Source organism: Durio zibethinus, chromosome 17 (assembly GCF_047325235.1).
Source record: "Durio zibethinus cultivar Kanyao isolate XHJ-2024 chromosome 17, ASM4732523v1, whole genome shotgun sequence".
Lineage (NCBI taxonomy): Eukaryota > Viridiplantae > Streptophyta > Magnoliopsida > Malvales > Malvaceae > Durio > Durio zibethinus.
Window position 1 is genome coordinate 22,136,181 of NC_143178.1, and position 27,564 is coordinate 22,163,744.

Genomic DNA, 27,564 nt, shown 5'->3' on the forward strand with positions numbered 1-27,564 from the left:
AAAGAAAGGAGATGGATCTTTAGTTGGCCACCATGAGAAACAGTACAATTAAGTACAGCAAAGCAAAACGGTTTATGTTGTTTGTGGGATGAGGCAAGGCCACATAGGCTCTCAGCAGGAGCAGGGGGTGAGTGGGGGCTCACGTGGATGGTGCTCTGCTCTGCTCTGCTCCTCTGCGCTGCATGATGCTGCATTAACGCATGTGTTTCCTCTGCTTGTGAAGTTGCTGCTTAACTTGAATGTTCAACCTGTACTTTGATCATTCAGTTTTAGCAATTCCATGAAAGTCAAAAACCTGACAACTTTTTGCTTATACTCCTACCCCCATTTCTCTTCTTTTTCTTTTTGTACTGCTGAAATTTATAATTCTACTTTTTTATTTTTCAACCGCTTTTCTTTCTTTTTTTTTTTTTGTGGACTATTTATAATATCATCTTTTCATAAAAAAAGCTACAACATTTCAAACGCTGGGTCCTGCTCAAGAATCAAGATCCTTTTTGAACGAATAACATTATGAAGGCCATAAAATTTGCAGCCAAACACTACTTCCTTTTTGCCTTAATTTTAGTGTTATCAAGGCATTTGACATAATGATTGTTGTATTTTTTTTTAATTAATTAACTTCGATTCTTTTCATTTTTAATATTAAAAGTTTAGTAATTTTTTTTGCTCAAAGAGTTAAATTTGAATTTCTTCATTTTCGATATCCAAATATCATATATAGTTCAATTTAGTTCTCAGTTCAGATGCATCTTAGGATTGAATACAATAATCAATCTTTTATAATCTATTGTGTTGGATCTATTTGATATGACATTAAAACTTTTAATAATTTAAATGTAAATAAAATTCGTAAATAATTTCTCAACTTTAGATGATTTTTTATTTGAGTCACTTAATTATAAAATCTAATATTTTTTATACTAATATTTATATAAATATTTATTTTAATCACTCAATAATTATTTTTTAACGAAATGCTGATTGAACACGTCATGTATGATATCAATAGCAATGCTACAAATTCATATAATAAAATGCCACATTGAAATCACTGACAAGAGGCAAGAAAATGTGGCCTTATATTTTTAAAGGAAATGAAATAAAAACTTGATCTTATAAATTTAGTCACATGTTTAAAGGAAATGTGGCCCTCTTCATATATTAGATTAGTCTTTTCTTAATCATTATCAAACTTAAACTTCCATTAATTTGTTTTATATAATTAATAACAATTGACTAAGCCTAAAAACCTTAAACAAAGTCGTAAGATAACAACAAAAAGAAAATTTTGATATCATAAAAAACAATATCGATTCGACATGCCTCCATTAAATCAAGCTCCTCCCTCAACAATTGTGAACAAATATCATCACTAGCAATTATGGTCACAGTAATAAAATCATGCAGTATCTCCCTTCTACAATCAAGTTGTATCTACTTCTTCAAATAAGCAATTGATCCGTATTCAAGTTGTCGAACAATTTCTTCATGTGCTCTTTGCTATCAAAGAATTGACCATGTTTACGCATTCACCAATGAAACCAACACCAACAAATCCATCATTAGATTTTGACTAGAATTTCTTAACACCGAATAAGTCATGAATTTCATATTCCGACCCATCTAAACTAAAATCTCCAAACAAGAGAATCACCAGCCTAAATTTTTATTGCATCAACTTCCATAACAACATCGTTATCATGGTCTTCAAAAATATATTTCGAAAATAATTTATTAACATCAATTTTTGGCAATCTTGACATTTGATACACCCTAAACACAAAAGTTGAGTTGTGGTTTATTTAAAGATTGGATTAAATAAGAAAAGAAAAAGAAGATAAACTAAAATTTTATTGATGGATAAGTTTGCATGCCATAATTAATAAAATAATAGGCTGATTCGTCACACTCTTACAAAGAACCAAAAAGGAGTGATAAGAATCGGATTAATTCATCACAAAACAAAAGTATTGTTTTGATCAAAATTGAAAAAAAAAATATGTAAAAAAGGCGATTCAAATTATTATTCCCAATAGAGATGGGCAGTTATTACATTACTAAGGTGTATTTATAATACTTAATATAGTGACCTTGGATTATGTTTGGTGTATATGATGATAGATAAGATAAAATATTAATTATCATATATTATATTTGATTTGTATCTAAAGAAAAGGATAAAATTATAAAGAGGATTATCATTCTCTTGATATAAGATGATTCAATCCTCTCAAAGTAAAAAAGATTATTTTTAATCCGTGGAATTAAAATTACATGTCGTATTATATCTTTACAAATTATATCAATAATTTAAATTGTATAAACTTTGAGGAAAGATAATTTTGACCAATAAATAAATTATCCTATCGTGATCTTTGCATATATAAAACATAAAATAAAATAATATTATTTAATATAATTCTATTTATAATATCATTTTATCTTATCTTATTATAATCTTATATACTAGACATAACTCTAGAAGTTAAGATATACTCTTGATGTAAAGAAAAACCTAAGATACTCCTAATTAATAAGATATTTTATCGCATTTTGTCAAAATAAGGTTTTTAAAAGCTAAAATACTAAAAAAGCCCATGAACTATGTCAATTTTCTTAAAAAAAACCCTTATACTTTTATTATATCCAAATAATTTTTTATTGTTTAATTTGTATCCAAATAAATCCTTATTTGAAATGAAAGATTTATTTATATTAAGGGTTTATTTAGATAAAAATTAAAAGTTAAGGGTTTACTTAGATACAAATTAAAGATTAATAATTTATTTGAGTGCCAATTAAAATTTAGGGGCTTATTTGGGGCATAATTAAGTTATAGGGTCTTATCCAGGCAAAATGATAAAATTCAGGAGGTTTTTTCTATTTTACCCATCTTTAAAACTAAAATAAAAAAGATAACATATTAAAACTAAAATAAAAAATATTATAACTAATAAACCCAATAATCTTTCAAGTTTAACTGCAAATCTTTAAGTTTTCATTCTTCAACGCGCAAATTTTCATTTTTCAATCTCCCACATGCAGTAGCCCATAAATGTTTTTCCCATTACATGCAAAAAGCCCATTTAGCAAAGAAAAACTCATAAAAGTTTAATTATGCGAAAGTGCCCTCACAAGGGAGCAAAGTAAGAATCTTGGACTTATTTTCCTTCCAAAGGTCTATATGAGCCCCAAAAATTAAGAACTGTTTATAGCTTCTTGGCCCTAGATCCAGTCTTTGAGCCAAGAGTAGGCACAATGAGTGTCTTAATCCAATCCATCATCATCATCATGATCTCTATTAATCTCCATCAAAGCACCATGAATCTCATCAAAATTTCTCCATAATTTAGCATCCAAACTAAAATTTGTTAAATCCAAATTTTCAACCTCAATTCTTGAAAGACAAAAATAATTATTAGTAATCTTAGGCTGCACACTGAAATTCAAGAAATTGTTTGGAAAATATGAAGATGCATCCATTGCATATACAAAAACGAAGCCCCAATTTGACTTAAAAAAGAAGATACTAGATGATTCAATTATTACGACAACAATTTCTTTGAAGATTCTTGCTATTGGTGGTATTGATTCGTGATTGCTAAAGATTTTTTGGGCTAAAAGGTTCTTTTTTCAGTATGATTGAATTAGTGATGGCCCATTTAGGCCCAAGTCCAAGCCCATTTTAAACTTAATGAGGACTTGGGTTGACCCGATGTCAACCCGAATTCGACTCGTTTTCTTTCTTTTGCTAAGAATCGGACTCCGTATCTCCTACATGGAAGCAAGCATCGAATCAGCCGACATGGTCCACTTTCTCTCCCACCTCAATCCAATCCGTAACTTCAAAATTCCCAATATACCCTACTTTCCCTCTCAAGTTTCCCTTGCTGCTCGAATCTTCCATGGCTTGACTCGAAAACCCGACGCATATGGACTCTGCAAAGTTTCCCTCGAGTCTTGACTCTTTCCTCCTCAGCCTCCTCCGTCGTCAACGCTAAACTCGGCTCCGAGCATGACCTAACTCAAGAACCGAGTATCGTACCCGAGTTTCTGACTCTGCGATGATTTGGAGCGAAACCCAATCCACCTCAATCGCACCCTCGAATCAAGCCTCGCATCATACGCTTCCTTCTCCGATCGCATTGTTGACTTCTTTGGCGTTGTAAATTCGAAATTTGCCGATCTAGGATCCTCCGTTTGTTCTCGGAGCTCCGTTTCTGGTTCCAATCAATGTAAAAGTTTTGATTTTGGTATTGATTGTGTCTATTTTTGTTCGAAAGTTAGGCTTTTTTATTATTTTTTTAATTTTTGCATGGAGAGCGTTGATTTTATTTATTACTTTTTGGAAGTTACTGTGTTATAGATGGAGAAGGATTGGGGAGGAGCTGCCGGCATTGGCCAAGGAAGTGGCGACGGTGGAAACCATCCGAGCATATGCCGGTGAGGGTTCTAAAAGATCATAGCTTATTGGAATTCTGTAATGCTTATTGAATCTAAAAAAGGTCATAAGAATTATTATTGTTTATATTGTTCTGGGATTTCAGTTGTTGTGATTCCATAAAAAAAGAGAGGTGTTTTAGTTTTTCAATGGTTGAAATTAAGGTAAACTTTGTTCATATTGGACTCGGTTTAATTGATGCTTTTGCTCTTTTTTTAAAAAAAAATTTCTTGCAAAATATGAATAGAAAGCAAAAGATAAAATAAAAAGAAAAAAAGAATCTAAACTCGAATAGCAAAAGCATCAGTCAAACTGAGCCTTCTGATCATTTAAGTAATTTCGTACTTCTCTTGTAATAAAGAAGTTAGCCATCGCTAGTGAGGCTTTTTCTCAATGACAAGTAGGAGATATACCCCTAGTTCCGAGGTCTAAGTCCCACCATCCGTGGTTTTCGCCTAACTTTATATTGCTTGACTGAATTTTTTTTTTTTGGCTTGTTTATTGGTTTCTTCTACTGGATGCATTTTTTAAAAATGTTTTATTGTAATTGTAATTTCTATTCTTACATGTAACTTCATTTACAAAATAAGTTATTTGAATGGAGAGATCATGGTGGGTGGACTTCCATAGAATTATTAGCTTTCCAAGCCCCAAAGCTCAAGTAATTCAAGCTATTGCTCCCCATCATTTTTTGATCTTTTTGTAGTCTGTAGATTAATCCAAGCCTTAAAGCTCCCAGATAATTCGAGCTGTTGGATTCACATCTGGACTATCACTATGGGTTTGCCTTTGCTGTGACTTATGAGTCTTATTGTTTCTGAAATAATATGCTAATCTGATCTAACTATTGCATTTGCAGTTGCTTTGTTTGTGTTTCTTTTGGATCTATCAATGTCGGTCTAGTCTGTTAGCCACTATGATATATCTCTTATATCTCTCCGTTAGCAACTATGACATGACTCCATGCCCAAGCCTGCCACCACTTCCCTCACCCCAACTAAAGATTTGCCCGTCTTGTGACTAAAACAGCATGCTTATTTCCACAAGAGATATTGTCAGCATCTAAGAGCACAGTTGATTCAAGAGCCTTGGTTGAAAGTACATCTATTCTGGTAACAGTAGTTTGAGTTTTATGCACGCTGCCACAAGCAGTCCATTACCAGTTCCTTCTCCCCCCCCCCCCCCAAAAAAAAAAAAAATCACCTAATGCTTAAAAATCCTCAAAAGATGATCACTGGCTGGATGAACTCACTGCCTGGATAAACTACTTTGAAATGAATCGACTAAATATCTTCTTGCAGTGTCAACTATAGTTGCTCCTTGTTACTGTTAAGAACTTCCTTCCTGTTAGGTTCTTTCTTGCTTTTAGAGTTAAAGATGACATAATCTTTTGCTAGACATATGACTATATCTTCATGAAATTGGATAAAGAGGATTCTTTTATTGGAAAAGTAACTAATGTAGCTAAATCTTTCTTCTATTTTTAATTTTAGTTAGGTTTCCCATTATGTTTTGTTGCCTCTTTATAAAATTATGATGTAATGCTCTCACCCATCTCATTTTCCTTGAAAACTATCTTTTCTGCGAGAGATAATGTCAATGCTTGATAATTTAGTTGGCGGTGCAGCCCCACCCCCTATGATGATATGATGTAGTCATAGTAGTCTTTTGGTGGTAAAGATGTTAAGATCCACCCATGATTCATGAAACCATTCCTTCACGTGCCATAGCTTAAGATTTGTGCTATTGCTATTGTTTAGGGGTGGAGAAGAATGAATAAAGATAGGGCATCAACATTGGCATCAGCTAAAGCAGAAGAAGGTGAACTGATTGAAAGCTTGATTTGCAGCAAATCTGACCTGACTTTACTCTAATAATGACTTTGGAATCGACATATGAGATTCATTTTTTAAATTGAAAACTAATGGTGGATCTTCCCCTATTTGTACTTTTTTTTTCAATAGACCTTTATGCTATAAAAAGTATACAAGGCGAGGTTTTCTATATCAGCCAAGGGAGTTTCTTTTCTCTGGTTGTAGATAAGCTCCATCTTTTGTATGAGTGGTTTATTCTTTCTTGATAGGCCCATCGCCTTGCCAGTGCCTCTTATTACCCTTCTCAACAGTGGCATTTTCGTGTACCTAGTCCTAATTCTCGTCAAGTGTTTGTGGAAATCAAAAACCTTCTCCCAATAGTTCACAGATAATCTACTTAATACAAAGTATAAGGAAAGCATGCAAAATTCCTGGCTGGAAAGCTAGGGGGGTATAGTGTAAAAGAAGAAAGTTGGGTATAGGTGAAAGCTAATGCTAATTAGGTCGAAAGCTAGTGACAGCCTTTAGAAATCTTTTAGTCTTACACAAGGGTAAAGGCTTTCTAACCAGGGCCACCAAGGAATCCAACAGATCGGGCAAGGAAGGAATCCCTGCAAACAGGAAATGAAATAGTCAAAGTTTGATTTGCCAAGGCAGGAAGGAGTACATCAACTCTGGAGAATACTGCAGCACTCAGAATGGCTTAACAATTTATGGGTTGGCAACTACAATTGGAATGGGTCCATAAGAAAAAAGAATTGAAGGGTTTGGTTGGAAGTCATTTTCCTTAAGGCAAGTTTCCCCCTTTGTGATGAATCAGTAAGAAAAGTTACTTATGGCACTGGTGGGGAAAGGCTTATGGATGGAAGCGCTTATGATAGGCCTAACAGTCTCGTAGATAAATTATAATGTAAAATGTCTTATTTATGTAAGTATAATTAATAATAATTGTAAATTATTATTTGATCCACAAATTTGATATAAAGTAAATTCAAATATAATGCTCCATACACTATTTACTAGTACAAGATAAGATTCATGAAAAGAGTTAAGTCAACAACCACCCTTGTTAGTAGATAGCTATTATTTGATAGTATGTGAGTAGAATTGAAATTATGAGCGATTCTAGCCGAGAAACCACACAAAAATAAACAAATGGAGGAACAAGCCAACTCATAATTCATAAATTAAAGGCTAACTAAAGAAAGGATATTGGTATATGGGACACTTGTTTAATTTTCATTGGAAATTAGTCAACCAAATATTTCTTTTGTCTTCTGCCTGAACAGTTTGACATGCGGTGATATTTATTGGCTCCAAATCTATAGTTATAGAAATAATATTGAAATAATACTAAAAGAACAAGCATGCAAGAAAAGTCAGCATTTGATCAGATCAATCAAGAGATAAGGTGTTAACCAAACATTTATCTTTTAAGTTAGGATAGAGCTGGCGAGTTTCATCATGTAGTTGGGTATAAATAAGCCAGTAAAAGAAAAGTATAAACCAGTAAACGAGGAGTAGTAAAAGAAAAGTATAAACCAGTAAATGAGGAGTAGTAAGGCTATAACGAAGCCATTGAAGTTAAATAAGGACGGATCACATGGTTTTGTAATAGTCAGTTTTGAGCTATCAAGTACAAATTACTCTAGAGTTTTGGAAGACCCTACTTTATTATTAAAAGGATAGTAATCTCTTATGTCTGAGTTTTCTCTATTATTATTCTATTATGCTCTATTATTGTGTTTTGTTCTTGAAATGATAGTATTATGCTCTATTGTGTTTTATTCTTGAAATGATAGGGTTTAATTCATGTGGCAATACTAGCAAAAAAACAAAGGACTATCATTTTTTGGAGTGAGCCTTTTGTATTGAACTTGTAACAGGGAAAAAACAATTATTCAGCGCATTAAAATCTAGCGGATCTGGTTCACTATTAATGAAAAGTTGAAGTAATCCTTATTAGAGAACCAAGATAAGCATTTTTAGTAATAATAAGAAAGGGTTAAAGGCCTTGGATGCCTATAAATAAAAGTTTTTTCCATTCTTTGTTTGGCGAATAAACATGTAGATGACAAATAAAAGAAATATATATTGCTGGAAGACTTTCAACAAGCTCTAACAGAAGCAGTCATTAGGTTTGTTTTGGTAGCATCCTTGAAAGTTGTGGGACAAAAGATGTTATCGATCCTGGACCACATTCGTGGCCTAAAAGATAGGAATAGAGCCTTACTCAACAAAAAAGAAAGTGATCATTGTGTGGGCTTCATCCTAGGTTACCGAGAAGACTAGAAAAGTCTGTCAACTCTTTTTAGTTTTATAAGGTTTAAATTAAATAAGTGTTTGTATACGTTTGTTTCTATGTTCGGTCTGTAGATGTTTGTTTTCGTACCTAGCGTTAAAGGCAAGGAACTTTATAATCAATCTTAGACATGGTAATAAGTGTCTGACTGTCTGTAGACGTTTGTTTTCATGTCTGGTTTGTAGACATTTGTTTTCATGTCTAGCATAAGAGGCAAGGAACTTTCCGATCGACCCTTGACATGGTTCAAGGCCAAGGTGAGAAAGATCAAGTGAAAAGAACAAAAAAGAGTTGATGGACTCTTTTAGTCCCTTTGGTCACTAAGGGCGACAGTATGCACAATGAGCTCTTTCTCTTTGTTGAGTAGAGTTTTTCTTTTGTCTTCCAGATCATGAATGCGATCTCAAATCGATTGCATCATTCATCCTATGACCTCCGAATCGATAGCAGGCGAATGCTCCTAAAATAGACCGGCAAAATTGCTCCTGTTGGAGTTTCTCATTTTTAGTTATATTTCTTCTTAGAATGGTTACAAGTCTTCCAATGATATCCATAGGAGTATTAGGTCTTATTGAATGAAAGTTTTTCTTTTCTTTATGACTTCTATGTCTTTCTTTTATCAAATAAAAACCGAAAGAAGCTTCTATTTATAAGCGTTGGAGGCTCTAAATCATTTCTTATTATTGGTAAGAATTCTTGTCTTGGTTACTAACAAATATCATTTTGAACCAAATCTACTAGATTTTAGTGTGTTGAATAATTGTCCTTTCTTCATTGGGGTTTGAGTATGAAATGCCCGCCCAAAAAGTGAATATTCCTTTGTTTTTTTGCAGTGTTGCAATGATCTCTCAAGAATAGATTGCCATAATAGAGTCAAATAGGACAATAAGAAAGCAGCATAAAAGACAATAATAAAGCGAACATAGAGACCACTCCTTTTTTAATAATAAGGTAGGGTTTTCCAAAGTTCTTTTCTTAGGAGATAGAGCAATCCTCACTTGACTGCTTGAAGCTGAACAGTACAAAATCACATTATCCATATTCATTTACATGTCCCTCTGCCTTCGTTTACACTTATTACTCATTTATTGGCTTATACTTGTTTTTTAGTGGCTTATTTATATCCAACCACATTATGAAACTCCTCTCGATCAATCCAGTTTTGTTCTAGCTTAGAAAAAAAAAGTTTAGCTGAACCTCTATCTTTTGATTGATCTTATCAAAAGTTTGCTTTTCCCGCTTGTTCTTTTGATATTATTTCTACAATAATAGATATGGAACCAATCAGGTATCACCATGTGTCAAACAATGTTAGGTGGGAAACAGAAGGAATATTTTGTTGATTCCTTTACGATGAGAACTAGACACGCGTCTTATATTCACATATGCTTTCTTTGGTTAGTCTATGATTAATGTGTTGGACTATTCCTCTATGAGTTTGTCTTTTTGTGCTTTATGAGATAGTAGCACTTAGAACTTTAATTCTACTCGTATACTATTAAATAATAGCTCGCTATTAATAAGGGGAATTGTTGTCTAACTCTTTTCATGAATCTTATCTTAGGACATTATATTTGATTTTACTTTATTTTAAATTTGTGAATAGATATTTTAAACATAATTAAAAGAGGCAAACAATTTACAATTATTATTAATTATATTTATATAAATGAGTTTTTATGATACTATTTATCCTCGAGCTGTCACGCATGCTTGCTTCGATGAAAGCCCACAGAAGATCCACAGCACAACAAGCCTACCTATCATCAAAGCAAGCTCAAGTCCATGCAAGAATGCCTTGCTGGATTTATCCAAATTCAACTTAAGATGTCATCTCTTCTACTATGAACAGAAGTTTAAGAAAGGACTCTTCCGCACAAAATTCAAAAGTAAGTGCCTCCATTAGAAAAATACACCCACACACACTCTTGTGAAACTATATCTTGTATAGACCACTTTCTTTGTTGCTGTTGCAGGAATCGTGCCCAGTTGCTATTAAAACACTCAACTGACAAAGGACTTGGTAACTTCAGTCACAAAGGCATGCCCTTAATGGGCATGTTCACGCCTAGTCTCCACTGTTGATCACAGAGTAGATCGAGCTCTAGCAATAATAAGACCCCAGGAAATCACAGATCATCAAGCCCTCCTCTCATTCCTTAGATGGCCACCCCCAATTTTCAATTTGACTTCCTATAGTCCGGCTACAAGGAAATCAAGTGAGGTCCCAAATCCTCTTTTTACTATTCAAGGTGATCTCAAACACCAGTACTGTGAAGACTTTCTTGCCCTGTGCCGCCTGCATGAGTCGCAGAGACAAAGAAAATCTTGCCGAGTTGAGGGCCATTATTGGGAGGTTGCTCTTCACCATCCGCTTTGGGCAATTGAAGAGCTTGTCAATCCTGTATTTGTTGCATCCCAATGTGATTTTCGAAGTGGATCGATAAACCAGAAATCATTTTTGTTCTGGTACATAAAATTACACTGCATTATGTTGGTTTTATGGATTAGTTATTGCCACCATTGATTGACGAAGCAATGCTAATTGGGTACAGTTGTAGAGAAGAATCGATTTCAGCAATTGTATCCTCCTTATCAACATAATTGGCAAAAGAGATATTCCCTATACATGTTGGTCAATTGGAGGAAGAGTGTGGCAGGTAAATAGATCAAAGGTTAGGACATCTTGGCTCCATCTCGTTGACTTGATTGTCTCTTTTGACAAACGTGTAGAACAGTTTGGGGTCTTGCTTTCCTTTCAGGAAGATGGGACCCTGCGTAAGATTTCATCTGTCTTCTGTGATCGACCTGACTGGCTTGATTTATGGGCAGAAATGGAGCTAAGATGACACTGGAAAAATTAAAACCGGAGATGGCTGAAGAAAGAAACTGGACTAAGAAGGTTCAGGGGGCAATTCTCTCTAATTCTCATGATTATAAATCTCTAGCAGTTTCCATCAGTATTTTTAGCTAGTTTATCATCTTTGATTGATCGGTATCAGATCATCGGCTACAGTTTTATGTTTTTGAGGTCAACGTTTTGAGATTAGCTGGTACACCAGTCATAAAAACTTTTGGATTGCTTACTTCCTATATGCCAAGAAGGTGAAGGATTGACTGCCTTAACGGATAATGATGCTCTAATCAAAGTTGCAAACTCCATTGGTGCAACTCACTCTGCTGAATCTATTTTTAAAGAGTGGAGTGAAGATGTTTTTTTCCTTGATATTCTGTTGGATCAAGTTGATCAACTTGGAGAGTATGTTGCTGAATACAGTGGTAGCGAGGATCTAATTGCAGAGTACGGAAATTTCTGAAGCAGAAAAGATTGGGAAGAACAGAGTATTTATTGAATTTTGATTCCCTTATCATTGTATCTGAATACACGGTAGGCTTGGCTTGGACACAGAACAAGGACAGAGACGTTAGGTCTGCGTTTGTATTTGGCTTGGCTCTTCACCTCTTTGATTAACCCATTTGTTTCAGAAAACACTACAATTATAACAAAAATGAAATTGTTTTGTTAATTTTTTGAGCATCGTTGTTATTAATTGTAATTGTTAGTTTTTCGTCATCATTTTTAATTTTTCTTCCTTTTTTTTTTTTCTTTGCATAAAACTTGAACTGGGATTATTTGTTTTTTGGTTTTTGTTTCCGATGTTGAATCATGCTGTTTAAGAACATCAGCAGGCAAACACATTGCCAAGTTTGTCCTGCTTCTATTGTCATCCAACGTCAAATCTCCTTTTTCTTTTATCAGTGGTAATCCTTTTTTAGCTTTGACATTGTCCAAAATCTAATCATGTTTTTTTTTTTTTTTTTTTGGTCGAACCCAAAATCCATTGCTGAATCAGCGGTCAATGTTCCTAATCCTCTTGCTTTATGTTGAGGAAGAGATTTTTCACTTTTAACAATCGGCCATTTTAGACATAAAAGGATTTGGAATCTTGTTGACTCGACTCTTCACATAATCCTCATGTTCTTCCTATCCTAGAGATAAGCAAACTCATTTTCGTATAAAATCATTAGTCGGCTGCTCTACCCTTTGATCAATGTTGTTACTGGACCAATTTAAAACCTTTTTTTTTTTTTTTTAATTTTAGAACTGGAAATATTATTTCATAAATACTGGCCAGTTGGTTGTATGCTAAAATGTTTTTTTTTTTTTTATAATGAATTTAGGATAAAAAAGTTAATTGATAAAAAAAAAAACTCAAAATTAGGGTAATTCATGTAATTATTTTTAAAATATGATATATAATAAATTTAATGTTTAAATTTTAATATCTATAATTTTTTAGATTATAACGTCTTTTTTATTAAAATAAATTAAAATAAACTTAAGCTGAACTTTAAATTTTTTAATTTAGATCTTATTTTTTAGACTAGAGATATGACTATAAATTAATTATGGAAATAATAGTAGTAGCATTTGGTATATATTAATTAAAAAAAAAAAACTGGACAAAAATTAAGTGGTAATTATTTGTCACAAAAAACTAAATCAGAAAGAGAAAATGTGCTACTAATACTATACAAATTATATTATAGTATATAAATAAATCCAGAAATAAATGTTGTTGCTATTGGACTACCGACGAGTTTACGTCAAATGGCCATTGTCCTTTCCCACAACATTAATAGAGTACGTAGCATCAATACTTATATATTTAGTAATTTTTTTTTTATTTAATGTAAAATTGAAATATTTTGCTTATTTTTTTTGGATTACTTGGTATAATATTTTTCTTACTCAATCTCATAACGTTTTAATTATAATTACCACTTAATTTATTTTTCAAGACACCACAGATGCCACCTAAGTGGCTCTGTTTTGGAGTATTGATTAAATTATATCATTATCATATCTTATCTTGATATCTTATTAAATATTAAAATATTTAATATAATTTAATTTTATCATTGTTTTTTAATTTAGTATTTTGTAATATTAAAATATTTAATGTGATTAAATTTTATCATTATACTCTATTTTAATATTTTATTAAATGATCAGATCGATACGTCTTATTTATCATTTAAAATTTTGACACGAAATTAAATAAAAAAAAATTGATTTTGATATTATTTATCACATTACTTATTAAAATGTATAATGCCAACACTCCAATAACCTTCAATTTTATGAATAGGATTAAAGCATCTTATTTATTCTCTTGATACGCTTGACACGACATTTATTCGTTGTTCGTAGAATCTGAAAGAAGTTTTACATGGATTGACAAGCTCTTTCTTCCTTGCCATAAAAACTTAAAAACTAATTCCTGCAACTACAAACATGTTTTCCAAATCAAATTTTAAGACTAAAGATGAAGATTTAGGTTTGCTTGAATGACCCTTTTTTAATTTTTTATTTGTTCTTTTAAATAAAATATGAAAAAAAAAATCAAATATGAATAATAAAAAATAAAAAGTAGGCCTATCCTAGTAATTAGGCCATTGACTGATTAAACAATGATACAAAAAAAAAAAAAATCTCCTCAAGATCCTTGTATAGTTAGGGGTGCATTTCATTTTTGGAAAATATAAACAAGAAAATTAAATAATGAAGAGTTGGAAAATTTATTGATCTGAATGCCAAATAAGAAACATAAAATTTTTTTAAAAAAATTTATATTAATTAATTATTTACAAGTATAAAACCATTGATCTCACCTTTTCATATTCTAATCATCTAGAACAACAAAAGCAAAAAATACAGCAGATGTGGCTTTAAATATTGGATTTATCATTTATATTTATTTAACATTTTCTATTTAATTTCTTATTTCTGAGAGTCAAAAGCTAGGATAAATTACAGCAATATTCCAAGATTCCAGTTTGATAGATTTCAATGTCTGACTTAAAACAGTTGCTTAAGAGCAGGATTGCTAGAATTTCTTCTTATTTTCTCCTCCTTTTAGAATATTCTGGTCGACTTTGATAATTTAACTCCAAAAGTCCAACTTAATCACTCCGCAAAAGTAAGTAAAGGAAAATGAGGAGGATTTTTATCTGCTAAAAGATCGTATCTAAGAGATAGAGTTGTTGGGTTTCAATTTTTGAAACCCTAAAAGGCTGACCATTGAAAAAAAATGCCTCCAGGCCTTCTTCAACATTGGTGGTTGAGAGTTGAGACTCATCTTTCCTTCAAGTCATGTGTAATTAATTCCTTGTCTACTAATTAAATATACCAATGGTTAAATTTTGGGGATTTCAACTAAAAATAAAACTTACAATTAGCAGAAAATTTTTTTAAACTCCAATAAAATAATCTAGGGTAAACAGCAAAAATTATTTTCATCTCTAACAATCTTTACTCAAACTTTGTCAAGCCAAGCAGGCAGGCGAGGGTCCAAGGACAATGACATTGCCTCCTATGAATTTCTGTCAAAGAAGAGTAGGGAAGAGAAGAAGCCTCGAGTACAACCCTTTTGCTTTGAACTCCATGTTCACATGCCTATTTCCACTGTGCCATGTTGCTCATGCAGGCAATATATATATATATATATATATATATGTAGTATCGTGCATTTAAGTGAAACAGTAAGGTCAGTGACCGAAAATTTAGGGCCAAATTATGAGGTCGGTAGATGAAGACAAAAACACTTCCAAACACCAAAATTATTGCCCCTCTTTCTTGTTTTCCAAATTGCCTTGTAGGCCTGAAATCGTGTCCATCAGCAGCGGCAGTTATATGCCTGTCTTTGCCGCTCTAAGTTCAGTCACGTTTGATCTTCTTCCCGGACGCATCGTCACATCAAGTTTTGCTCTCGAATGCGTTTCTTGCCTCATGCTTGTCTCCAATAGATTTAGCCTATTTGCATTAGCTAGGAGGGTGGTCCCAGCATACCTATGAATTTGTAAGTTTTGCTTACCTAGGAGGGTGGCTCCAATAGATATCGGTTAAATGCACAACAACTGCCTAGAAAATGGTAGTTGAGGTACTGTTTTTATAGCTTGGGGCTTACTTCTAGACTTTGTTAGTTGCTCCTATGGTACTGCATGAATTTTTTGGTGAAAGAAAAAAATTGAAAAGGGGTTGACATGGCATTGAAGAGGGTCTCTTTTAGCAACTCTTGTACATTGAATTAAAATTACTTATGTGTTGTTTAGGGTCACGACGAAATATTGAGTTGAGGGCTTTTTCATATTAAGAAGTATATCATTTATAATTATTATATTATAATAAAATTATATAGAGTATTTTAATTAAATTTGTTATAAAATTTATATTTATAAGTCATAAATGTGAATCTAATTTTTTTTATAAAAAATTATTAAATACATTAATAATTAAAATTTTTAAATTCTATAAACGAGGATAATAAAATAACACATATATTTTAGAATATATTTAAAACATTAATGTTTTATATACATTATAAATTTTTAATTTTATAAGTGATGTTAAAAGATTAACACATGTTTTTTTTATTTTTAATTAATTTTTTTATTTTGCAATATATCTTAAGAAATATTTATGATATTATATTAAATAATAAATTTTCATTTGTTATAATTATATAATTTTAATAAAAAAAATTATGAGTGAAACACTTCGTATTAACAAAGATAAACCTTTCGTCCAATCACTAAACAGTTCTCTAGATCTTATCATATCTAGAATAGATTTTGACGGGCCAACTTGCAAATATGGTAATTAACCTTTGTCTGAAAAAAAAAAAGTGTGTGAACCAAAACACATGTTCTACAACAGAGTAGAGACCAGAGAAGGCAAAAGCAAGAGACAAGCAAAAAAAAGCTATGCCTCCATTAAACATATAAGAGACAAATGTATCAATTTGGTAAGATGCAAACATCTGTACTTTATATAAATTTAATAATCTTTAAAATCTGATTAGTTACATCCAACCAACAGATCTTATAATTTTCTTTTTATCTTTATACATTTTTTTCCATATATAATATATATATATATATAGCTTCTAAAAAAATGATTGAAATGTTCTCTTGCCCTTATTTGTTTTAAAGATTTATATTTTATACACGATTAATAAATTATGTAATAATATTTTATAAAAATTAATTTTAAATATATTTATTCTTTAAAATTTTAAAATTAATTTTTTTATAAAATATTATTATATGATTTATTTATAAATTTATATCATCAAATATAATTTTTTTTATATATGTAAACACTCCAAAATACAACCTAGTTAAACACTTGTCAGTCAAGATATGCTAAAGTTTTGCAATTAAAAAAAAAAATCAAGGGCATTTTTCGGACAAATGGGCTCCTGTTTGAGTATATGTAAATCAACAATGTTTATTTATTTATTTGTTTGTTTATATGTTTTTATCAACTACCTTGTTGTGGAATCTCCATCCAGAAAGTCTCTATTTAAGTTGCTTGTGCCCTCTAATTTCAAACTCCCAACCATCACCCCTACTATACGATATATTAGGGATAATAGAGAGTGTTAAAAAAAGAGAGCACAGAAGCAAGGTTTCTTCATGTCTAGCCAAGGATCAAGAGCTTCAAACAAAATCACAGATGATGAGCTCAATTCTCTCATCTTAAAACTACAAACATTGCTGCCACAGCTCAATCAAGGCCGCAATGGCAGGGTAGAGCCTAGATTTCTCTCTCTCTCTCTCTCTCTCTCTCTGTCTTTATTTATTCTCCTTCGAGTTGTTTCACTTTGTCAAAGCTTGGTGCCAATGTATCAAATTTGATCCTCTTACTCCCTAGCTATAACCTATTCCAGAATGCTGTTTACCTGTTTATAAAACTTTTGCCATGTCATTGACAAGGATGATGAGAATATTCTGATTATAACTGAACAGTCAACAATAGGGGACCGCGGATCCATGTTTTTTTTTGGATGTCCACTTATTGCAGTGGGTGTTTGGGTGTTCGGTGTTAGTTGGCTGTGGCTGTAGTCAAGCGAATAGGGTGATTAGGGAATTAAGAAAGGTATGTTTGAAAAAATTTTGGAGTTGTGTAAAAACAATTTTCTTTAAAGTTTCGTATTTTCTAAAGTTTTGGGGTCGTCTTGGACACCCTACCTATGAATTGCATCCGCCAATGAGAGAAGCCATCATGGAGAAATCTTATTTTAACTCGGAATTCATTGCAATGATCATGTGCAGACCTGTTGGACTGCATTGCAATGATATTAATAACATATATCTTCTGGTCATGCTATCCCAAGTACTCTTAAAATAGAAAGAGTGGCTTCAGTAAGCCCTTCCAACAATGAGGATAAATCACGAAACCCCTTTGCATCAAAGAGAATAAAGTTCAACTGTGGGGATTTGAATGTGAGTTTTTTATGTCTATATTATGATGAGGAAGATTTTCAACGCTAACCATTATTTCTATGATTTTATCTTTGTAGGCATCAGCAACAAAAGTTTTGAACGAAACATGCTGTTACATCAGAAAATTACAAAAAGAGGTAGATGATTTGAGCGAAAGACTATCTCAACGTCTAGGTTCCGTGGATATAACTAGTTTTGATGCAGAGATTCTTAAAGATTTGCTGCAGCAGTAACGCCCCAGTACCCTTTCCTCTTTTCTTTCTCAAATTGTCTGAAGGTGCAACTACAGACAAAAATGTGTGTTTTTCCTTTTGTGCAACTGTCATGTTTCATTGTTTCTTAATTATATCCGAGTTTGATTGGGACTTGGAGAGCATTTAGAGTATAAACTATGTATATCAAATGTAAGTATTTCCATGTTTCGTTGTATCTGTCGTATCTCATTCTTCCTTGTTTGTCTATATTCAACTAATAAAGTTTTGGTCTTGGGGCCCCCTTTTACTTGAGAAACTATGTACACTGCCAAAAACATTTTCTAGGAGTTCTTACTTCAACGGGCGATAATTTTTTCTTACAAAAGAGGACGTAGTTGTGGGATATGGAAGGGAGTCGTATCTGCTGGAATTTGAATTCTAGACCTATAAGATATCATTTTTTATTCATACTTGTATGAATCAATTGAGCTAATCCTCGAGTTCAACTGTGGTAATTCCATAGTTTACTCCATTGGTTCCTAATCATATAATCAACAGTTCCTACATGCAATCAGTGAATCTCAGATACTGTCATGGAAATAGTCCCATTTCCCTTGAGGAATTGCAAATAAGAGTGACTCAATTAATTACAGATTACCATTTGGGCTTTAGCTCTGTGATTGGTGGCTTTGAGAGGTTTGGTGAGAGATTAGATTATCCCTTCAAGCCATAACCCTTCTTTCATCCGCAAAGCAGCAGAAATATTACTAATAAACTACTGGAAGAATTAAACAAAGGATATTGAAACAGTCAATTACAAAGGAAGAAGAGTTTTAAGATGCTGTTCAAACTGATTGTTGATTCTGCTATCTGAATTCAAGTGTTTAAAATTTGTCCATGAGTAGAGGCAGTTTAATGGGAAACGTTTGTAAACTAAACAAGTTAAGAGTCTTAAAAAACTCTATCGTACAACCACTATGGAAAGACAATGTGAAGAGAATATAGCAGGATCCACAGTGTTATTTAACCACGAAAGTTACACATAAATGAGAGACAATAGAGCAGAACACCTTTGTGCATATGTAATGAATTTCCTTGGACGAAAATAACAGATTTTTAGAGACATGCTTTTTGCATCTAGTTCAATTTGTTGTCTTTCCTTTGCATTTTCAATGACGCAGTAAATGGGTGGGAAACATTCGGACTCATTTTTGCAGACAAAAAAAAAAGAAGAAGAACATTATCAAAGGCATTCAAATAGCAAAAACCCAAGGTCTGCTATTAAAGGGAACAGATGGCAGAAAAAAGTGATAGTAGTTAGGGTCGACCCATGGAGCCAATTTGAGTTCAAGTGGCACTAGCCTGTTATCCTTCCATTTCCGAAAGCGGGAAGCTCCACTTTAGGAGCCGCGAGACCTAGAACCTTCGCTCAGGTCTCAGGGCCCATCTTTAAGCTTGGAACGGGCAGGCCAGTGATTTGCAATAAGGAACCTGGCTGGCATCGAAAGAGCGCCATTGTTCCATCACCTTATTACCCCCACTTGGTTCAGAAGCTTGCATTACCAAACTTGGTTAACAACCATAGCTGTTTGCGCTATGTATAAATAACACGTGAATCTTTAAAGTCTTCGATGTGGGATTTGGTTCCTCTTTCTTTCTAAATGCACCTTACCAAGGTGATAAATTTTGAGGTCTTATCAGAAACTTTAAATTGAATGTTCTTGTCACTATTCATGATTGGCAAAGATCAACTTGATACAGTTTAAGTGAAAATTCGATGGATTTGTAAGCAACCGATCTGAACAAGACCCCATTCCTGCTGCCTTTGCCACTCAAATGCCAGCAAATAAGTCACTCCTCATTTTACTTTTACAATCAAACACCCCGAATATGATATAAAGATTAAATTACATGAATTACTCTACTAAACTTTCATCAAAGAACTGACCATTCCATTGATTTGCCATAAAATACGATTCAAGCTTCAAAAAGGTCATGGTTCAATTAGAATCAACCTACAAAGCCATGTTGGATCTAAGTGACATCAGCCTGTTATCCTTCCACTGCCAAGAGCGGGAGGTTTTCGCTCAGCCTGTTATCCTTCCACTGCCAAGAGCGGGAGGTTTTCGCTGCTCTGTCAATCCAGCCTCACGCGGTTCCCTCCACTCTAAGAGCCCACGAGACCTAGAGCCTCCGCTCAAGTCCCATGGCTCAACTCCTCGCTTGGAATGGGCAGGCCAGAGGCAAGCCATTATAGACCCGACTCGGTGAATCGAACCAATGTTCCATGATCTTATTGCCCCCACCCGGGTTACAAGCTGGCGCTATCCAGCTCGGCAATGTGTAAAGGTCTCTTGAGTGTAATTTAAGTACCAAACGAATTAAATTTGAAACTGAGGTGGGATTGGTTCCTCTTTCCAGGTGCATCTAGTCGGGTGGTGATTTTGAGTTCTTATCTGAAGCCTAAAATCATTGTTCTAGTCAAGATTGATGATTGCCAAAGATCAACTACCTTTGTCTGCATGATAAACCTACGAATTACCTACTAGAAATGGTAGTAACCGATCTCAACAGAACCCTCTTTCTGCCATCTTGATCACACAATATTGGATTGCTTTTTGTATTTCTATGGATAGTTACATATTTGCTGCCTTGATCAGATAAATTGACATTAAACAGTGTTTGCAAACCTGGAATAATAAACTCCAACCATTTCAGGGTATAAAACTGCAAAGACGTTTCAGCTCCGGCTAGAAGATTAGCTCGCCTTGTTTCTTCTATAATGCAGTGGCTAATTTTTGTGCTATGGAATTGAAACATTAAGCATCGATAAATAAGAGTTTTACTGGGGCCATTATCCTCAATCCACACTAGCATTTTCATTTTGGGGACGGATAATTCACTTGGAATTTTTAACTAATCCTATAGCTGCAATTAATTGCATTCACTTCCAGTAAAGTTATGCAGAGATTTCGGCTTATATAAAAGTTCATTACTTAACCCCATCGGCCATAGCTCTGCCTGTACATGTGATATAATTTATCATCTCTCATTACTCCTTTAGAACATGCAAGCCCTGGACTGCTTGAAGAAAGATAGCTGATTTCAATTTAGCCCATCGCTTTGGGTACATTTTTCTAAAAGACCTGAAGGGTAACAGGAGTTTTAGCAAATTTGTAGTAAGACTATCCTTTTCCAGATTTCCAGCAAGATAAAAATTTAAAAAAACGGTGTTCAGAATGCTTATATAATCAAGTTATTTTCCTTCAGGAATCTGGCTTTTCGAAGGTACTAGCAACAGCAAATGAAAATCATATTCCAAGAAGATCAGAAAGTGCAAACACAATTTGATTCAAGCCAAGCAAAGCTGTCATTGACTCCAGAGAGTTGTGGTACTAGATAAGCACGAAGCAAAGACCACACAGTCTGGGCTAGAATACTATCCCTCAAAATATTCAGGGCATATCTTCAGCACTATAAGGCAATCTGTCCGGAAGAGCAAACCAAAGAAAGAATTTTTGTCAATCGGTAGCAGGAGATTTTCAAAAGCCAATTCCAGTTTCTCTTCAGGCAATATCTTATGTAAATTTGAGACAAAATTCTCCATTAAGAAGAGTGATTACAGGCTACAGAATCCCTAACATTTTCAATAAATATCATCAACAAATAGAATTAAACTTCAGGAAACGATTTGGGGTATCAGAAAATCATTTTAACTGTAAATTTTACACAATTATATTTGCATCACCTTACAAATGCAAAACAATAATCCCACATATGAAGACAAGAAATTTAAAGCAAAAGAAGAAAAAAAACCCCAAAAAAATTTCAGTGCATGGTGAGACCAAACTTCTGTAGAAGATTTTGCATATTAGCAACAATAGCCAAACTATTACTGATAGACTCTTGACAGCTTTGAACTTGAGATTTGACTTTATCAGGAACCATCGATCCCATCTCTTCCAACCCATCAAGACACGTTTCCTGATCAGACATTGCAGCACTAATCCAAGTCTGGATATCATTAATTTTCTCCTTAGTCAACACAAGCTCCTTCCCAGAACCCACTTTCATTGCGGACACTGAGTCATTGAGTCTACTCAGCGAGTCATCAAATAGGGTCATGCAATCTTTTAGAGCAGGTTGAGAGTGGAGATCGTTGAGGGACTTGAGTGATGAAGAGAGGTTTGAAAGATGGGTGATTGCCACTTGGAGAGAGAGCTTAAGGATGGCTTCTGGGTCAGGTTTTGTAGAGGCGTTGAGAGAAGATAGAGCCGTGAAACAGGTCTCAGGGTACCGAGTCACGTTGCAGATGATCCTGATTGACTCAGCCGAATTAGAAGAAAGAGAAGACGAATCCGTGTCTGTAGGTTCTTTGATGGGTTCCAGCATCAACGCAGCAAGCGTTAAACCGCTGACCAAAGTGAAGACGAGGATAGCAGAGATGGAGATGGCGGTTGAGACAGGTCTTTGGGCGATTCTTTGGTGAAGGTTTTGATTTTCAAGTTGGCTTACTTTGTCATAGCCCTTGAAGGTAACAGAATCCATGTTGAGTTTCTTCTGTCTGGTTTTATTTTGATAATAGGGTCGGGACACAAAAGTGAGTTACGGGTTTTGAAGGTCTGGTCTGAATGTATCTGTAGATTGGAAGGATGTATGCAAAAATATGTGACCTAAGTTATCATTCTTTTGGGTCTACTGTTGGTTGGCCGCGGAATTTTAATCCAGCAGGCAGCAGCTGCAGGTCAACAGTTTTGCGTGGATAGAAATTAGATGCTAAACAAGAAAAAATAATCAGCTAGCCCTTTGGAATTTCGATTTATTGAAAGTTTGTGATTTATGGTTGGAATTGAATAATAATCTCACCTAGTTTAAAATAGAATAATAATCTCACCTAGTTTAAAATACTAAACCAGTAAACAAAGTTCTCGGTTATTTATCAATATAGATTACTTTTGATTATCATAATCAATTCGTATATCGATATTTATATTTTATAAATGTATTATTAAATGACGTATCTGAATCATATTTATTTTTTATCCAATACAATTAAATGTCATAACCACAAGTTTGGTCTCACTATGCACCGAAATGTTGGCCTCACTTGGTTTAAAGCTGTTTGAGGAAATCTCATCGTCTCTTCCATCACAAATGAACACGGTTTGAGAAAATCTGACTTGGTTCAAATGTAACATTTTCAACTTGGAAAATCCCCTCGCTCTAGAACTAATATTTGCCTCACTTTGCAGAGAAAATACAAATTTATTAACATATTCTTCAAGCTAGGAAAGTATAAGCTATATGGAAATAAGAAAAAAGAAAACCACAAACCACATTCTCTTGGAAGCTAACAAAATTCAGTAAAATACAATGTCCAAATAAACACCAAGACATAACATTTTTGGTCATGCAAAACTAGCTTAGATAACATAGTCCTACTGTAAATATCTGCAAAAGATCAAAGACCCATTACTCATTCTTCATCCTCTTCATCTCCATCTCCACCAGCAGCCTTTTTGGCAGCTGCCCTCTGATTTTTTCTCTTTACTCTTCCAGGACGTCCGCCACCAAACGGACTAGTGAGAGAGAAATCAATGTGCTTTTGGGAATCAACCCTCACCATGAAAGAAGGAATGTTGACCACCTGCCTTCCAACCCTGTACAATCAGAAGAAATTAAGCAGAGTATTGATGGACAAATGATAATTATACCACAATAATATAAAGTTATCAGAAAAAATTCAAGCATAAATAGTATTGAATAAACCAGCATAACTAGATAACACATGAAATGAAATAAAAACAAAAATTGTGTGTTGGAATATAAAAGAAATCAAACAAAAGCAAAAATTTTCCAATGTCAGACGCCAAATAGATCAATAGAAAAAAATTTTGATACAATAAGCCTACATCTTATTGCAGTATGCATAACCAGAAGGAACAAACAAAGGAAAATGCAACTATATTTATCCAATATTCAAGTAATAGAGGTAAAAAACGTCCCCCATTCAAAAGAAAAAGTGCACTATTTGTTTTGAGAAATTCCTATATCTAATGATCTAATAACCTATATTTTACAACTAAATCATATTGATTTTACAAGTATAACCAGTTACTAGTCATAAATGATCAAGAAAACACAACTTATTTAGCTAATCATCAGGATAAAAGAGTACATCAGAAACATAATGGAGAAAGTTTAAATCAATTGTTCGCAACTGTTATTAAAAAGTTAAATAAGCTCACCTGATATGTCTCTGCCTGATAAGCACTCGAGCATGGTGAATAGATTTAGCCATACCAGCCTTGAATACAAGAGTCTGAAGGCGACGCTCAAGGAAGTTCTCCACCGTCAAGGCCAAGACATAATCAAGCTTGTTCTGGCTCTCATCCAAAAGCCCATATCGATTCATCCTGCGAAGAAGAGCCTCACCCTCAAAGATTCGACGTGGGTTCTTCTCATCAAGGGTCAGTAGATCCCTAGCAGCATTTCTGATGCGGCTCAGAGCATACTGAACTCTCCAGAGCTCCCTCTTGCATCGCAGCCCGTACTCTCCCACCAGCTTCAGCTCAGCATCCAATCGCTCCTTTTCATAAGGACGACGAGGCTTCTTAAATGTCTTCCCATCTGTAATCATTCATAATTTTACAAACGAGGAAAAAATCACAATCCAACAAATCATTTAGCAAACTAACATAAGCATTTCAGCTCTGAACACCCAGTTTGCAGCCCTTTAGTTTTTCAAGATCAGTAAAATAAAATCAATAATTTAACAAACAAATACCCATATTTCCCTTTTTTTCCTCTGTTTTATCAGCTACCCAAGAAACAAATAACAAATTCCATCCTCTACTCAACCTCCGTTGACTATGAAAATCTAAACTAAAATCACAAATATAAAAACCCAATTTCTCGTTTCCCAGAACAACAATCCCAACAAAGTAGCAGGCCAAAAAAGAAAATCAAAACAGACAAGACAAAAAGTGATATAAGATCTATGGCAAATATCTAAAGCAGATCAAAGTTCAAAGAAAGATTGTTAAATAGAGAGAGGGTGCTTACAGTTGTGGTAAAAGGAGACGTGAACCATGGTTGTTGGGCGTTGGCGCCGTGTCTCTTAACACTGTAGCTCTGCTTCTTTCGTCTACCAAAGTCAGGGTAACAAATGAGGCTATGGCGAGCTTATAAGGCAACCCTAACTGTTGCCAAACACAAGGATTTATTTAAATTGAGCTATTTCTCTTTAGACCCGGATCAGCCCAAAGATTTAAAAGCCCAACTTTTTTTTATGAAGTATTGATTTCCATATTCCAATTGGTTTCTTCCCCTTGATTCTAAAATGTTTTTGTTTATCTAAAAAAAAAATTTCTAGTCTTACATATTGAACGTGATGGGTTTCCTTCATTAGAAAAAAGCATGATTTTCAAAAGAAAAAAAAAAGCATATGATGAAGGTTGGGCCACCAAACCATGAAGCTCTTAGCCTAATCACGTATATGTGCCTGTCATTATCTAATGTTTTGAATTATAAATTAACATTTCGCCTTTTTCTACAAATATATTTTTACACACACATATGTATATATATATATATATATATATTTGATGTTGTATTTAAACGAAATCAAAAACTTAACAAGTAAGCCACAACTCTCACACTCTCACACCCCATTTTGACTCAACAATATAAATCATTTTTTTTTCAAAGTTTAAACATGGAAATTTCACTGTCCAAAAGAAAAAAAATTCAAAATTTTCAAATTAAAAGTTTAACATGTTGATTTTTTTTAGTCTTTTTTCTCTCTATCTAATCTAATATATAAATCTTACTTATATTAACTATACTTTTGAACATTCCAATGTTATGTCAAGTGTCATCACTTTTTCATCTCTTCAACTTCTTTTTTTAATTTTTTTAATTTTTTTAATTTTTTTTCAAAACATAAAAGTTGATGATGAGATAGTTCCTCTTCCAAAAAAATTACAAAATAAGATATTAAAATTAAATTATTTATTAGTTAATGCTATTAAAAAATTATTAGTAAAAAAGTAATTTTTTAAATTAATAATAAAATAATTACTTTTTCATCCCAATATTTAATCCATCTATACTTTAAATTTTGCACATTTAATGGATAAATGATGCATATGTACAATTACTCAAGGATTTACCATGTGTTGTCATTTGGCTTTTGTAAATACCTCATTTTTATTGGATATCTTTTTACTATTATTGAGTCTAAATTTTAATTTGATATTCTCATTTTAATTTTGTCATTGACTTTTAAATCTAAATAAATAGGCCTAAAAAATTTTATTTATTTTATATATGTATTTTATTTCGTTCCTTTTATTTTATTTTATATTAATTTTTGATAAAAAAAAGTTAGAAACAATTAAAAAGTAAAGGAATATTTTTTAGAATGGGATCTTTGAACAAGAATTAAATTTTGAAAATCAAGCCAGTGGAAATTTAGAAAACTTGGAATCAAATCTGTCTACAAATTCGATTCCCATTGACTGAAGACTTATAAATTTTTGCATCATCTTTTGATAAATAACACAACAATCAAATAGAGCAAATGAGCAGACAAGGGTAAATCACACGATAATCGAAGGCCTCAATCGACAGCAGAGTAGTAATTGGGAGGTAGTCGACATATACAACTTCAATAACCATTGGCCAAGCAATAAACTAGAGAGCCATAACCCAAAACACGGAAAACCAAACCCATACCTAGCAAACAAAACCCATAAATTGAAACTCCAGCATAAAGCAAAAGAAACCCAGCATCAAGGCAGTAGGCATTAATAATTAGCAACTCAATACAATCAACCCAATAAATTACAAAACGAAAACAATAAACACAGGCAAAAAACACCATCAGCAGAAACATCCAAAAGCAAAATCAAAATTTTAATTCTTGGATTTAGTTTGGTTTAAGATTGCTTTTTTGAGCTTTTGAAGATGAGTTTTTCTATGGTTTCGAGTTTGGTTGACTTCTAGGGTTTTTGTTCAATCTTTAGACTAAAAAGATGGAGGTGAAGATTTGAATGGTTGTTGCTTATGCTCGGAAGGTGAAATCGACTGTAGAATAGATGGTGGCAATCCCAATCTTTAGACTTAGATTGATGAAGTATTTGGATGATTCTTGAAAATCTAGTTCGACCAAAAAGAAGAAAGGGTTGAAAGGATTCGAAAATGGAAAGATTTAAAGCATAAGCACGGAGGTTGGTAGTGGTAGTAACAACGGTAAGCTATCAGGATTTAGGTTTGGTGTTTAAGGCACGCACATAAAAGGCATGTTCTTGGACTTAAACGTTATAATAACTTTCTTTATATTTTTTCTTTAGTTTTCCTTTTTTCCTTTTTCCTTTACTTTTTTTTTCTATATTTAGTCACGATTTGATAGCTTTTCCATTATTTTAATCAAGGCTTAGCATTAATTTTTTTTGTATTATTTTATATATGTATTTTATTTCATTCTTTTTATTTTATTTTATCTTAATTTTTGAT

General features: G+C 33.2%; 3 protein-coding genes and 3 pseudogenes across 4 annotated transcripts; 2 read left to right on the plus strand and 4 right to left on the minus strand.

The window, feature by feature from the left end:
- Positions 1–8,801: 8,801 nt before the first annotated feature.
- On the plus strand, positions 8,802–12,087 carry LOC111274952 (RINT1-like protein MAG2 pseudogene; annotated as a pseudogene). Its single transcript, XR_016328934.1, has 3 exons — positions 8,802–8,817; positions 10,388–10,449; positions 10,537–12,087. The product of XR_016328934.1 is annotated as an RINT1-like protein MAG2 pseudogene (transcript).
- A 4,883-nt stretch (positions 12,088–16,970) lies between these two features.
- LOC111283526 (transcription factor PRE4-like) lies at positions 16,971–18,361 on the plus strand. Its single transcript, XM_022872128.2, has 2 exons — positions 16,971–17,155; positions 17,929–18,361. The coding sequence occupies exons 1-2, from the start codon at positions 17,042–17,044 to the stop codon at positions 18,082–18,084; spliced, it is 270 nt and encodes an 89-aa protein (XP_022727863.2). The 5' UTR covers positions 16,971–17,041; the 3' UTR covers positions 18,085–18,361.
- A 987-nt stretch (positions 18,362–19,348) lies between these two features.
- LOC149514116 (signal recognition particle RNA) lies at positions 19,349–19,618 on the minus strand (annotated as a pseudogene).
- A 415-nt stretch (positions 19,619–20,033) lies between these two features.
- LOC149514117 (signal recognition particle RNA) lies at positions 20,034–20,383 on the minus strand (annotated as a pseudogene).
- LOC111283511 (pectinesterase 3-like) lies at positions 20,034–22,857 on the minus strand. The gene has a single exon (XM_022872107.2). The coding sequence runs from the start codon at positions 22,591–22,593 to the stop codon at positions 21,874–21,876; it is 720 nt and encodes a 239-aa protein (XP_022727842.2). The 5' UTR covers positions 22,594–22,857; the 3' UTR covers positions 20,034–21,873.
- Positions 22,858–23,356: 499 nt separating this feature from the next.
- On the minus strand, positions 23,357–25,203 carry LOC111283517 (small ribosomal subunit protein uS4y). Its single transcript, XM_022872117.2, has 3 exons — positions 25,111–25,203; positions 24,294–24,675; positions 23,357–23,705 (listed from the first exon to the last, which is right to left on the minus strand). Exons 1-3 carry the CDS (start codon positions 25,136–25,138, stop codon positions 23,522–23,524), a joined length of 594 nt encoding a protein of 197 aa, XP_022727852.1. The 5' UTR covers positions 25,139–25,203; the 3' UTR covers positions 23,357–23,521.
- Positions 25,204–27,564: the final 2,361 nt, after the last annotated feature.

Coding starts and splice junctions, on each gene's coding strand:
- LOC111283511 (XM_022872107.2), bottom strand. CDS start 22,593: ATGGATTCTGTTACCTTCAAGGGCTATGACAAAGTAAGCCAACTTGAA.
- LOC111283517 (XM_022872117.2), bottom strand. CDS start 25,138: ATGGTTCACGTCTCCTTTTACCACAACT. Junction 24,676..25,110: donor CGTCTCCTTTTACCACAACT/GTAAGCACCCTC, acceptor GAATGATTACAG/ATGGGAAGACATTTAAGAAG. Junction 23,706..24,293: donor ATCAGGCAGAGACATATCAG/GTGAGCTTATTT, acceptor CTGATTGTACAG/GGTTGGAAGGCAGGTGGTCA.
- LOC111283526 (XM_022872128.2), top strand. CDS start 17,042: ATGTCTAGCCAAGGATCAAGAGCTTCAAACAAAATCACAGATGATGAG. Junction 17,156..17,928: donor ATCAAGGCCGCAATGGCAGG/GTAGAGCCTAGA, acceptor TTATCTTTGTAG/GCATCAGCAACAAAAGTTTT.